At 41.8% G+C, this 12,413-nt stretch overlaps 1 protein-coding gene across 1 annotated transcript in view; it reads right to left on the bottom strand.

Moving 5' to 3' along the window:
• Positions 1-1,164: 1,164 nt before the first annotated feature.
• EPDR1 (ependymin related 1) overlaps positions 1,165-12,413 on the bottom strand; it is a 31,032-nt gene continuing 19,783 nt past the window's right edge. Inside the window, exons 2-3 of the mRNA XM_017519472.2 lie at positions 4,034-4,242; positions 1,165-2,887 (exon numbers count right to left, since the gene is read on the bottom strand). Coding sequence (XP_017374961.1) covers positions 2,691-2,887; positions 4,034-4,242 — 406 coding nt within the window. The 3' untranslated portion in view covers positions 1,165-2,690. The remainder of the gene's footprint in view (positions 2,888-4,033; positions 4,243-12,413) is intronic.

Genomic DNA, 12,413 nt, shown 5'->3' with positions numbered 1-12,413 from the left:
CCAATGCAGCATAAAGGCTCTTATATATAAGGCAGGATATCCAGAAAGTGGTACCCAGCCCTGGCTCAGTCCACCATCAGCGGTACCACCTCTGCAGACAAGTGAGGCACTGGGATGCTGCACTTCATTAATAGGTACAAGTCCATACCTTGTTTAATAACCTTCTTCACTGTGCCTCTGGTGGCTACTAGGAAGTTTTTACCTAAGACTGCAGAATAAGCACAGAGAGGTGATCCAGTCATTACTTCTCAAGCCCTTTGGGCATTTAGAGAAAGACGAAACTGTGCCAAGGAGTGAGGCTGGAAAGTCAGGAGCCTGATGAAAAAGGGTCTGTCCACCATGCTATGGAGTCTCCACTTTAATTGTAAGTAGTAAAGAACCACAGAGGCAGGGCACCATCAGATCCAGATAGTGGTCATTACCAGATGTCAAATCCTTCTGGACTTTTTACTCCTTTCTGTGAAGTGGCTTAACAACTCAAACAGGCCAACTGAAAAACAAAAGGGTACCCACTTTGCATGGGCTTGCATAAAATAAAAGGAGTTTCCATCTCTCTCTGAGTAGGGTTGTGGCCTGCAATGGGCAAAGACAAAGTCCCAGGGCTAAGCGTGGGGTGTGCAGCTTGGAGAGGAGAGGAGAGGATCATTCTGCGGTTGGAGAGACAGGAAGTGGGGCAAACACAGTCACAAAGGCGTTAGTTACCAGGCTAGGCCACCTGGAATGCAGCTGTGAAACTCTTCCCTGTCTGTGCAGACCAGATACCTGCATGGCTGGGCTTCACAATCCTCTGGGACTCTAGGAACCTGCATGGGTACTGGAGGGAGCAGATGCTTAGTACTGACTTGTGATTGGCTGACCGAGTGAATGAGCGAATGAATGAACACAGGGTGGCTTCTAGAAAAAAAAAAAAGACCAGGGCAAGGATAGAGGGTGTGAAGATCCTGCAATGGCCAACAATGTTAAAAGCCCAGGGCTGGGTAGTGGCTGAGGGGGTGGAGAAGAAACAGGAGCTTTAAGAGCTATTTTGATGGGACTCGAGATACTGACTGCCAGTGGGGAATGGGTCAAGGATGACTTGGAAGCTTCCAGCCTTGGCAACTGGAAACTGGAGTTTAGGGAAGGAAAGGGGGAGAGCAGGCTTTTGAGAGAGAATATCAAGTTTGGTTTTGCCACATGAAGCACTTTATTTATTTATTAGAGCATGGTTTTAACTCCCTTATAACCAAGATTATCCATATTTATTACAAAAGCAACAATATCAAAAAATGCCTTAAAATGCAATTAAATTTGTTTAATATAGATAAACTGTGAGTAGTAAGATTGTTTTCGTTGTAATATAGGTGTCACACATTTCTCCTGGTAACTATAAAAGATAAATGGGGAGATAAAACATAACAGTAGAAGAATCTAGAATAGTAAATTTTATTACTGAAAGTCTCTCCCTAGCGATCGACAAACTCAACCTCATTTAACACATAAGGAAACTAGGGACCAGAGAGGCTGACATTCTTTACAAATACTTAGGGCACTGACCATGTGCCAGGCACTTGCTTGGCGCTAGGGATATAAAAGTAAACAGTACAAGGTACTCATAACCCAAGGAGCTCACAGCCAAGATAATGGATGACAGCGTCCTGGAAGCAGAAACGATCACACAGCTTAATAATTATTGTGAGAAATGCATGCTCAAGATGCAAGGTGCAACTCATCCAGGCTTGGGAGCCACTCTTGTGAATGAGCTGACCTGGAAGGAGATGCCGAAGTCAGATACACACAGAGGTTGTGAAGCAGTGTCCTAGAAAGGCCAAGTGAGGGCAAGCCCAGTGCATTTAATGACTGAAGGAGTGAGAGCACAAGGGAATTCTAGTCCTGGGTTTAGGAGACAATAGTCTCCTGATGCCCAGTTCAGTGCTGCTTTAGAATACTGCCTGTGTACTGACAAGTCTGTGAAGATTCAGCACATACATCAATACTCTTGCATAGAAAAAAAAGAAACATACATGGCTCGTGTTTTACCAGTGTAGACATTAGGATTCTCTAAACCATCTTGCTTAAAATGTTTCTTTAGGGGAATAATTACTTCCTATTTCATCCTGTCATTTCCTTCCAAACGTTTATATCAATTAGGTCATGCCATAAAATTCTTAAGTGTGGAAGGGATTTAAGGTATCATTTTCTTGGCAGCCAAGGGGGTGCAGGGGCAGGGTGGGGTGGGGGTCAGTGGGAGCAGTGCCCACCCTGGTGCAGCAACAATGGGGCATTCTCTGCAGGGAATTTAAGAATCAATAATAAAATTGACCAAAATAACTCTGCTTTTTATTATCACCACCAAATCTGAACAATGTCAATAATAAATACTCTCTGCCAAGGCAAACTGCTCTGACTGACCCCTCCACGTGTATATACCTGTACACGCAGAAAATCAGACCCAAACAGGCATTAGAAATACCTAGCTCCGTATTAGCCATCTGGTCAGCTCATTCAGCCAAACCTTTGCCATTCAATTTTCTTCTGTAAACGTAGCTTAAGTAGTCAAAATCAGACATATCAAAAACCTCACATCAATGTGCATCTTCCTAAAATTACATTTCTCTCCAGTTAGGATTCCCATCTTGACTAGTCTCGTATCCATCTCCAGCTGGAGCCACAGGCGGCTGACATCCGACGCTGCCCCTTCCCTATGCACAGGCTCACCAGGAGCAGTCTTCACTCATCTTCTCCAGTTGGGCCATCTGGCATGTGCTTGGAGGGGTAAACACTGAGGGGTCTTTGATACCCAGCTGGATGTCAAAAAACCGCGTAGACAATATCACATTGTAGTTTTTGGTAAAGGTTTCCTGGACAGGGTAGCAATCCTTGACTGTATAGATGCCAATCCAGGTTTCATCTATAAGAGGAAAATAGTTGACTTTTAAATAAAGAAACAGGCAAAAAGTTCGTATTTTTCTTAGAGCGGTAAATGTACATGACATAAACTTTACTATTTTACCATTTCTAAGTGTTTGGTGGCCTTGAGCACATTCACATTTGTTGAACAACCATCAGCACCATCCATCTCCAGAATTTTTTTCATCTTCCCAAACTGAAACTCTGTCTCCATTAAACACTAACTTCCCATGCCTCCTCTCCCAGCTCCTGGAAACCACCATTCGATTTTCTGTCTGTATGAATTTGAAGACTCTATATAACTTACATAAGTGGAATCACACAGCATTTATTGTTTTCTGCCTGCATTGTTTCTCTTAACATAATGTCCTCAAGGTTTAGTCAGGTTGTAGCATGTTCTGGTGTTTCCTTCCTTTTTAAGGCTGCATAATATTCCATTGTTTGAATATACCACATTTTGTTTATCCATTTAACTGCTGATGAACATTTGGGTTTCCACCTTTCAGTGATTGTGAATAATGCTGCTGTAAACATGGGTGTACAGATGTCTGTTTGAGTCCCTGCATTCAATTCTTTGGGGCATATATACAGAAGTGGAGTTGCTGGGTCATATGGCCGTTTTATCTTTAATTTTTTGAGAAACCACCGTACTGTGTTCCACAGCATGCATGCCTGTGTGGTTAAAACCGTCTTGGGATAGGCATATTTCAGCAGCAGGACAGAGAATGGTTTCACACAGAAGCAGGCTGGTTTGCCCACTCAGCATGATGGGAGTAGATTTGACCTCTGCCACTTTAGGAAGTGGGGGAAAGAAAAGGAGGCGCTTGATTCAAATGTGTGCCTTAGACAAATGCCTTCCATGTCACAGGCCTCGGGGTGACCATAAAATGTCAAAATCAAGGCTAAGTCCACAGGAGCCAAAGTGGCAGAGAGGTGCAGGTGGCACTAGAAGGCTGAGGTGTTTCAAATATGACACTTAGATCCCATTGCCACGTAATAAACAAAGTAACGTGCAGACCTAACTGGGGGCTTTCAAAAAGTTTTGATTGAGCTGATATTTCCCTAAAAACTACCTTCCTTAAAGGACTGAAACCTTTTCATCCATCATGCATCCTGAATACAATGCTTAGATCCTTTGAGCCCTTACAGGATCTAGCTGACTTTCTGTCTGACCACTCCTGGACTGTGATCTGCTCCTGGGGTCCCCCGATAGAGTACTGGTCTTCAAAGGTGGAGTTCTGAGGAATGTCAAGAGGATCCCAGGGCTCTGTCAGAGTCATCTTCGAGCACTGCTTGGTGGCTTGCTCAATCTGAAACATCACTCCATCCTTATACAGCAAAATATATTCAAATAATCTGAAACACAGATTGAAAGGAAATAGTTTAGGACTTCATGTTGCAATCATCATATGTTTTAACAGCACAAAGACCCTGATAGATATTACTTTTAAAGTAGAAAGAAGTTACTTGCTAGGAAATCGCTTAACATTTATGAACACATGATACAAACTAAATATGAAATAATTAAAATTCAGAGGTCAGCCTGAACTTGATGGCTCATGCCTGTAATCCCAGCACTTTGGGAGGCCGAGGAGGGAGTATGATTTGAGCCCAGAAGTTTGAGACCAGCCTGGGCAACATAGTGAGACTCCAGTCTCTAAAAAAAATTTTTTTAAATTAGCCGGACATGGCGGTGCACAGTTGTAATCCCAGCTACTTGGGATGCTGAGGTAAAATAATCTCTTGAGCCTGGGAGGTCAAAGCTGCAGTGAGCCACGATCAGTGAGCCACAATCAGTGAGCCACGATCAGTGAGCCACGATCAGTGAACCATGATCAGTGAGCCACGATCAGTGAGCCATGATCATGCCACTGCACTACGTACAACCTGGATGATATCCTGTCCCCCACCAAAAAAAAAAAAAAAAAAAAGAGGCCAAAAGTGTATATTCACTGGACAGATTTTGACTGAGGACCTAGTACATGCCAGACCCTGTGCTTAGGATGCAAATATGGGGAAGACGTGGCCCTGGCTGAACAGCTGGTTTGTGACTTTTTTTTTCTTTATTTTATTACTTTAAGTTCTGGCGTACATGTTCAGAACATGCAGGTTTGTTATATAGCTATACATGTGCCATGGTGGTGGGCTGCATGCATCACTCCGTCATCTACATTAGATATTTCTCCTGATGCTATCCCTCCCCTAGCCTCCCACCTCTCCACAGTCCCTGGTGTGTGATGTTCCCCTCCCTGTGTCCATGTGTTCTCATTGTTTAGCCACAGGGACATAGGGGGACTTTTGCTCGGTGTAGTTTTTCTTGCAGCACTCAGTCAAAGAATTATGGGGGTATACTGAATATAGGACAAGAATGCACTGAGGACTGGACAGACCAAGTGCCTGTGCTTCACTGCCTTCACTGCCGAGCAGTTATGAGTAAGGGGCTTTGATGCACATAGCTGATCCAGAAAGGGTGCAGCCCGTATACCCTGCAGGGGTGGAGATGAGCCAGGACAAAAGCTGAGGCGACCCCAGGGCAAATGGCGCCCTCAGCCGAGTTTGTCTCCATGCTCTCGGCCTCCTCTCATGACCATCTGCTCACCCTTCCTGGGGAGTGACAGGGAGATGTTCCAAGGCTGAGCCCAGGGATCACCAGCCATGCAGTGTGGTCATCAGTTCCATATCTTCCTTAAAGCTGAGACATCTTGGTGTTGGGGGAAGCCTGCTATGTTTCTACACATTTCACTGTCAATCCAAAACTCAGGCCACAGCTGCTGGTTAAACAAAGTGGGTCTTGCAGCTCTGACCTCAAAAAGTGATATCTGCAACATTTGAGGGCTGAAGAGCCTAGAGAGGTGGCTTTTCATCAGCGAATAAAAATAGCCAACAAATTATCTGTGGTTTGTGAGACCCAATGCACTAGAGGAGCCTTCAGGAAGGACGTGTGCTCTCCATCCCAAGTCTGAGCTTAAAAAGTATTTCTTTCAGAAAAAAATGTCATAAGTGGTTACTGTCTTTATAGTCAAAACACAGTTGTGCATCACTTCATGACAGGGTTGTGTTCTGAGAAATGCATCATTAGGCCGTTTCATCATTGCACGAACATCATAGAGTGCACTTACGTAAGCCAGGAGGGTACAGCCTGCTACACACCAGGGCTACATGGTATGGCCTCCTGCCCCTGAGGTTAAAAACCTGTACCACATGTGACTGCACTAAATACTGGAGGCAACTGTAAGACAGTGGTAAACTACTGTCTATCTAAACATAGAAAAGGTGCCGTAAAAATACGGGATAAAAGATAAAAAATGGTACGCATTATAGGGTACTTGCAAAGGAGTTTGCAGGACTGGAGGTTGCTCCAGATAGATGAGTGAGTGGCAAGAGAATGTGAAGGCCCAGGACATCACTATACACTACTGTAGATTTCATAAACACTGTACACTTAGGCTGCACTAGATTCATTAAAAATATTTTCCTTTCTTCAATAATACATTGATTTTAGCTTCCTGTAACTTTTTGACTTTATATACATTTCGATTTTTTTAACTTTTTGACTCTTCCGTAGTAACACAGATTAAAACACACATTGCACAGCAATACAAAAGATTTTCTTGCTTTACGTCCTTATTCGATAAGCTTTTTTTCTATTTTAGAATTTTTTATTTTTAAAAAACGTTTGTGTCAGAAACTAAGACACAAGCACAGGTAGGCTAGGCCTACACAGGGTTAGGATCATCAGTGTCACCCTCTCTCACTTCCACGTCTTGTCCCATTGGAAGGCCTTCAGGGCCAGTAACATGCATGAAGCTGTCATCTCCTATGATAATAATATTTTCTTCCGGATACCTCCTGAAGGATCTCCCTGAGGCAGTTTCACAGTTACTTTTATATAAGTGGGAGCACACTCTAAAATAACGATAAAATTACGGTATTTACATACACGTGGCCAACAAACATGAAAGAAAGCTTAACATCACTGATCATTAGCGAAATGCACATCAAAATCACAGATACCATCCCATCCCAGTCAGAATGGCTATTACTAAAAGGTCAAAAAACAACAGATGCTGGCGAGATTGTGAAGAAAAACGAACACTTTTACACTGTTGATGGGAGTGTAAATCAGTTCAACCATTGTAGAAGACAGTGTAGCAATTCCTCAAAGACCTAGAACCAGAAATACCGTTGACCCAGCAATCCCATTACTGTGTATATATATCCCAAGGAATACAAGTCATTCTATTCTAAATAAACATTCATGCCTATGTTCATTGCAGCTCTATTCACAATAGCAAAGACATGGAATCAACCTAAATGTCTACCAATGATAGGCTGAAAATGTGGACAAAGAAAACGTGGTACATCTACACCATGAAATGCTATTCAGCCATAAAAAGGAACAAGATCACGTCCTTTGCAGGGACATGGTTAGAGCTGGAAGCCACTATTATCAGCAAACTAATCCAGAAACAGAAAAGCAAATACCGCATGTTCTTTCTTATAAGTGGGAGCTGAATGATAAGAACAAATGGACATACAGGGGGAACAACACACTGGGGCCTGTCGGTGGAGCTTGCGGGGAGGGAGGGCATCAGGAAGAATAGCTAATGGATGCTGGGCTTAATACCTAGGTGCTGGTATGATGTGTGCAGCGAAACACTATGGCACACATTCACCTGTGTAACAAATTTGCACATCCTGCACATGTACCTCTGACTCAAAATGTGAAGAAAAAAAACGATAATATAGTAATTACTTATATGCTAGAATTGTATACAACTGGCAGCACAGCAGGTTTGTTTACCTTTCCATCACTCCAAACATGTGAGTAATGCGTTGTGCTACCACATACTATGGCTATGAGGTCACTAGGCAATAGAAAGTTTTCAGCTCCATTGTAATCTCATGGGACTGCCATTGTATATGTGATCCTTCATTGACTGAAACGTCATGATGAAGCATATCATTGTATTATTAACAGTCGTATCCTTCAGGTTTCTATAAGATAGTATGGAAATATAAACATGACCTCATTTTACACATTTATATGTATTTGCTTATTTCAGAAAAGATTTGAAATGGCTTACGAGGGTTAAAAAAGAACCCAGATATATACCTTTAGAAGTGGGAATGAATATAGAAAGAAATGTAAGTGTGCATTTTATGAGATATTGCTCAAAAATAGAGCTCATTTTTTATAATATGCATGCAGGGTCAACGTAGAACTGTTAGCCCTTTGAAAAAGTTTGGGGTTGGATTGTCACTGTTTTCTCTTAACCAGCTAAATTACTGGCACAACAGAGCCTAAGCACTGACTGAAGAAACACAGGAACATTAACCCAACTCTTAGAGCATTGTTCACTTGTAAATATGGGAATTGTGGTCCATACACAAATCCTTTTCTGTGATACTTTTAATGACAAGTGTCTTCATTGTCATGAAGTTGTCTCCATTGTTCTCCTCACCACTAGCAACATCTTGTGCCTACCCCAGTGCTAAGCATCTGGCCTACAAAGGCAATCCTAGCTTGTACTGATATCCCAGTTGCATGCTTCTCAGACTGCCATGATTGTTCCCTGGAGAATATGCAGCCATGTGCGGGAGAGGGGGTTTCCTTCTGGAGACTATTGCCCTCATCCCCCAAATCCACAGGATCACAGAAGTGTCATTAATATAGTTTGGCTGTGTCCCCACCCAAATCTCATCTTAAATTGTAGCTCCCATAATTCCCATGTGTCATAGGAGGGACCTGGTGGGAGGTAATTGAATCATGGGGGCAGGTCTTTCCCATGCTTTGCTCCTGGTAGTAAAGAAGTCTCATAAGATCTGATGGTTTTATAAATGGGGATTCCCCTGCATGACCTCTCTCTTGCCTGCCACTATGTAAGAAGTCCCTTTGCTCTTCCTTCATCTTCTGCCATGATTGTGAGGCCTCCTCAGCCATGCTGAACTGTGAGTCCATTAAACCTCTTTTCTCTATAAATTAGTCTCAGTTATGTCTTTATTAGCATCATAAGAACAGACTAATATGGTCATCCTAGCCTCATATTTGTCATACATGCCATTCTAGCCTCATATTTGCTTCCCTCACCAGAGCTTACTAGACCAGAGATGAGACAATGAGATTATTTTCTCTGGACCTGAGCCATTGCAACCAAGGTCTAATAATCAGCCTCTTACATGGGCTGGACATAATATATGTAGATTTAGAAGCTGAAGGAGGCTATTGTCCAACATGCAAACGGGATTAAAGAATGAAACAGAGGCCGGGCGCGGTGGCTCACACCTGTAATCCCAGCATTTTGGGAGACCGAGGCGAGTGGATCACGAGGTCAAGAGATCGAGACCATCCTGGTCAACATGGTGAAACCCCGTCTGTACTAAAAATACAAAAAATTAGCTGGGCATGGTGGCGCATACCTGTAATCCCACCTACTCAGGAGGCTGAGGCAGGAGAATTGCCTGAACCCAGAAGGCGGAGGTTGCAGTGAGCCGAGATCGTGCCATTGCACTCCAGCCTGGGTTACAAGAGCGAAATTGTCTCAAAAAAAAAAAAAAGAATAAAGCAGAGAAAAAGACTAGCAAACTGGGATTCCAACAGCTGTTCGTTTCCTGGATGCACTTTTTCCTGAGATGCTTGGAGCACTCCCCACTGACAGAGTTACAATAAGCTTCCTTTGTTCTAATAAACCTTACTTTTTTGGCTTGCAGCTTTTTATGCTACTCAATTCTATCATTTCTGATATTGAGAACTCTATCAGAAATGATAGAATTGAGGACTCCAGCACTCCATGGAGAGCCCTGGGGAGCAGCTACCAGCACAGCAGTGCCGGGAAAGGCCCGGCATGGCCCTGTGTGTGACCAAGGGCCACAGATGCCTGTTCAGTCACATGCAACAGAAGGGCAGAGGACAGCAGGGAGGGAACCCTCATAGCTTCACTATTTCCCTGAGGCCAGATCTGCCCACATACAGAAGTAAAATTTAATGTTAAAATGAGAATTCTAGACCCAGAACAATCACTACAAAATGTTAACATTTGTTAAATCTGGGTGGTCTGAACACAGGTGTTTGTTTTGGTCTGCACTTTTCTACGTTTTCAAAATATTTACTTTTTAAAAAAGGTTTCATCTGATATTGAGGTTATGCTGACTGTACCTTAAGTAAAACTGAAAATAATTGTTTAATGAAAAACAAAATAGAATATGCAATTCATTTATTTTCAAAACCCCATGTGGATATAAATGCTAGTACTGCTCTATGACAAATTTTAGAAAAGAAGATTTTAATGATACTGCAGTGGTGTGTCTGTTTATCTTAACATATTATCATTTAGGACATTAAGTCTCTCCATCACAAATAGAATTCAGGGCTTGCAGCCTGACAGGGACCAAAGGTCAAAATACAGAGACCAGCCACGATTGAGATGAGTAATCAGAGTGGGGATGCTGAACGGGAATAACCCAAGAACCCAAGGGATTAATAGACTTTGAGAGGAACTGGATTCCAGGAGGTGAGATCAAAGCCTGGCTCTGTCATGGAGGCCATGTGAGATGAGAGGCACCAATGGCCCCCCGGGGCACAGTAAAGCAAGGTGAAATGTTGGAATTGGTGACCAGTCCAGGTCAACAACATCAGGCAAACTTCGCCTTCTTGCTGGCCAGGCACCAAGCAAAGCACAGTTCCCTGGGAGGGGCAGGCGAGTTCCCACAAAGACTCTGCTGCCGCTGAGCCTCAACTGTGAGCAAGGTCAGGTTGGCTAGGCCCCGCCAAGGGGTCAGAAGGCCAAGCTCTCCAAGGCAACCACAACACACAGGACGGGCCAGTGGCCTGTTTTGCTTCTCACCATATGGGACAAAGGATTTTTCTTGCTTTTACTAAAATTCTCAGGCTCCATTGACAATTTCCATTGTTTCCTCCAAATCCATTTCCCTAAAAAGTAGGCTCTCTCTCTAATCACCATATTTTCTGAAACACCGAAAATCTAGGGAAGTTTTTCTTCTGAAAATAGTTTTTTTTTTTTTTTAGTAAGACGAATTCATGATCAGTATAAAAAAATTATAACAATCTAGAAATGGAAAGGGAAGCAAAAATTGCCCAGAAACTCTAACTTACAGAAATAATAGCTCTGTACATGTATCTGGATATATATTCTTTGAAATATATCTTTATGTACATATTAATTTTGATACTTAAATTTTTTATTTTTTAATTGTGGCAAGATACACATGACAAAATGTGCCTCTTAGCCATTTTTAAATGTACAGTTCAGTAATGTTAAACATATTCACATTGTGGTACATCAGTCTCCAGAACTCTTGCAAAATTGAAACTCTATACCCATTAAACAATAATAACCCATTTCTCCCTCTCCCCAGCTTCCGGCAACCTCCGTTCTACTGCCAGCCTCTATGAGTTTGGCTACTCTACATACCTCATTAAGTGGAATCACACAATATTTGTTCTTTTCAGTTAATATAATACCTTCAAATTTATCTGTCTGTAGCATGTGTTGGCATTTCCTTTCTTTTTAAGGTTGAATAACATTCACTGTGTGTATATACCATATTTCAGTTATCCAGCCATCCATTGATGGATTTCTGTGTGTTTCCTAACTTTTGGCTATTGTGAAAAATGCTGCTAAAATTATAGGTGTATAAATATTGCATTGATTTTTCAATATGTACTATATACATTTTATGCAAATGAGTACATATTATGTATTTATTTTCCAACCAGGCATTTTGAATTCAACAATTTGTCCTTGATAATCTTCTAAGTAAAAAGATAGATCTATGAAATAATTTTTCCTAATTTTTATTATAAGTAAGCAGAACAGTTGAAGAACTAGTACAAAAACCGCTGTTAGGTCTGCCTCCTAGGCTCAACAATTCACTACATTTTACTGTATTTTTTTCTATTTTTCTAAGCATTTCCTTAAAACAAGAGCTTTTGCCATATGGTCACAATAGTATTATATCTTAGAAATAAAAATTCATCCCCTGATATCAGCTCCATATTCAACTGGACCCCAAACACATGTTAAAGCTGGTTTTTTGAATCAGAGCCTAATTAAAGTTCAAGCATGATATTTGGGTATGTCTCTATTAAAAATCTGGAGGAGTACTCTTACCTTTTTATTTTCCAACATGACAGTGACTCTTTGAAGAGTTCGGGTTTGCAGATATTCCACATTGTGGATTTCTTTTGCAGTTTCCTCATGGTGTCATTAAATTGCTCCTCTAGCTTTTGTCATTCTTATGAACTGGATATGGAGTCTAAAGGCTTTTTTCAATTTGAGTTCCGAGATATTTGTAAACAACACATCATTGGTGAGGCTGTAGACTTTGGACTTTATCATATCTGAAGACAGGTGATGTACCTTCCCACTACTAATGCTGCTAACTTTCATCACCAAGTTATATGGTGACTGCAGATATCTGGTATAAAAGCGTTTCCTTCTGCAATTGGCAAGTAATGGATGAGTGATACTTAGTAAATATCCTGTTACCCAATAACTGTCACCTAA

This window comes from Cebus imitator, unplaced genomic scaffold (assembly GCF_001604975.1).
Source record: "Cebus imitator isolate Cc_AM_T3 unplaced genomic scaffold, Cebus_imitator-1.0 Scaffold749, whole genome shotgun sequence".
Taxonomy (NCBI): domain Eukaryota; kingdom Metazoa; phylum Chordata; class Mammalia; order Primates; family Cebidae; genus Cebus; species Cebus imitator.
This window is presented reverse-complemented; position numbering and strand designations above follow the sequence as displayed.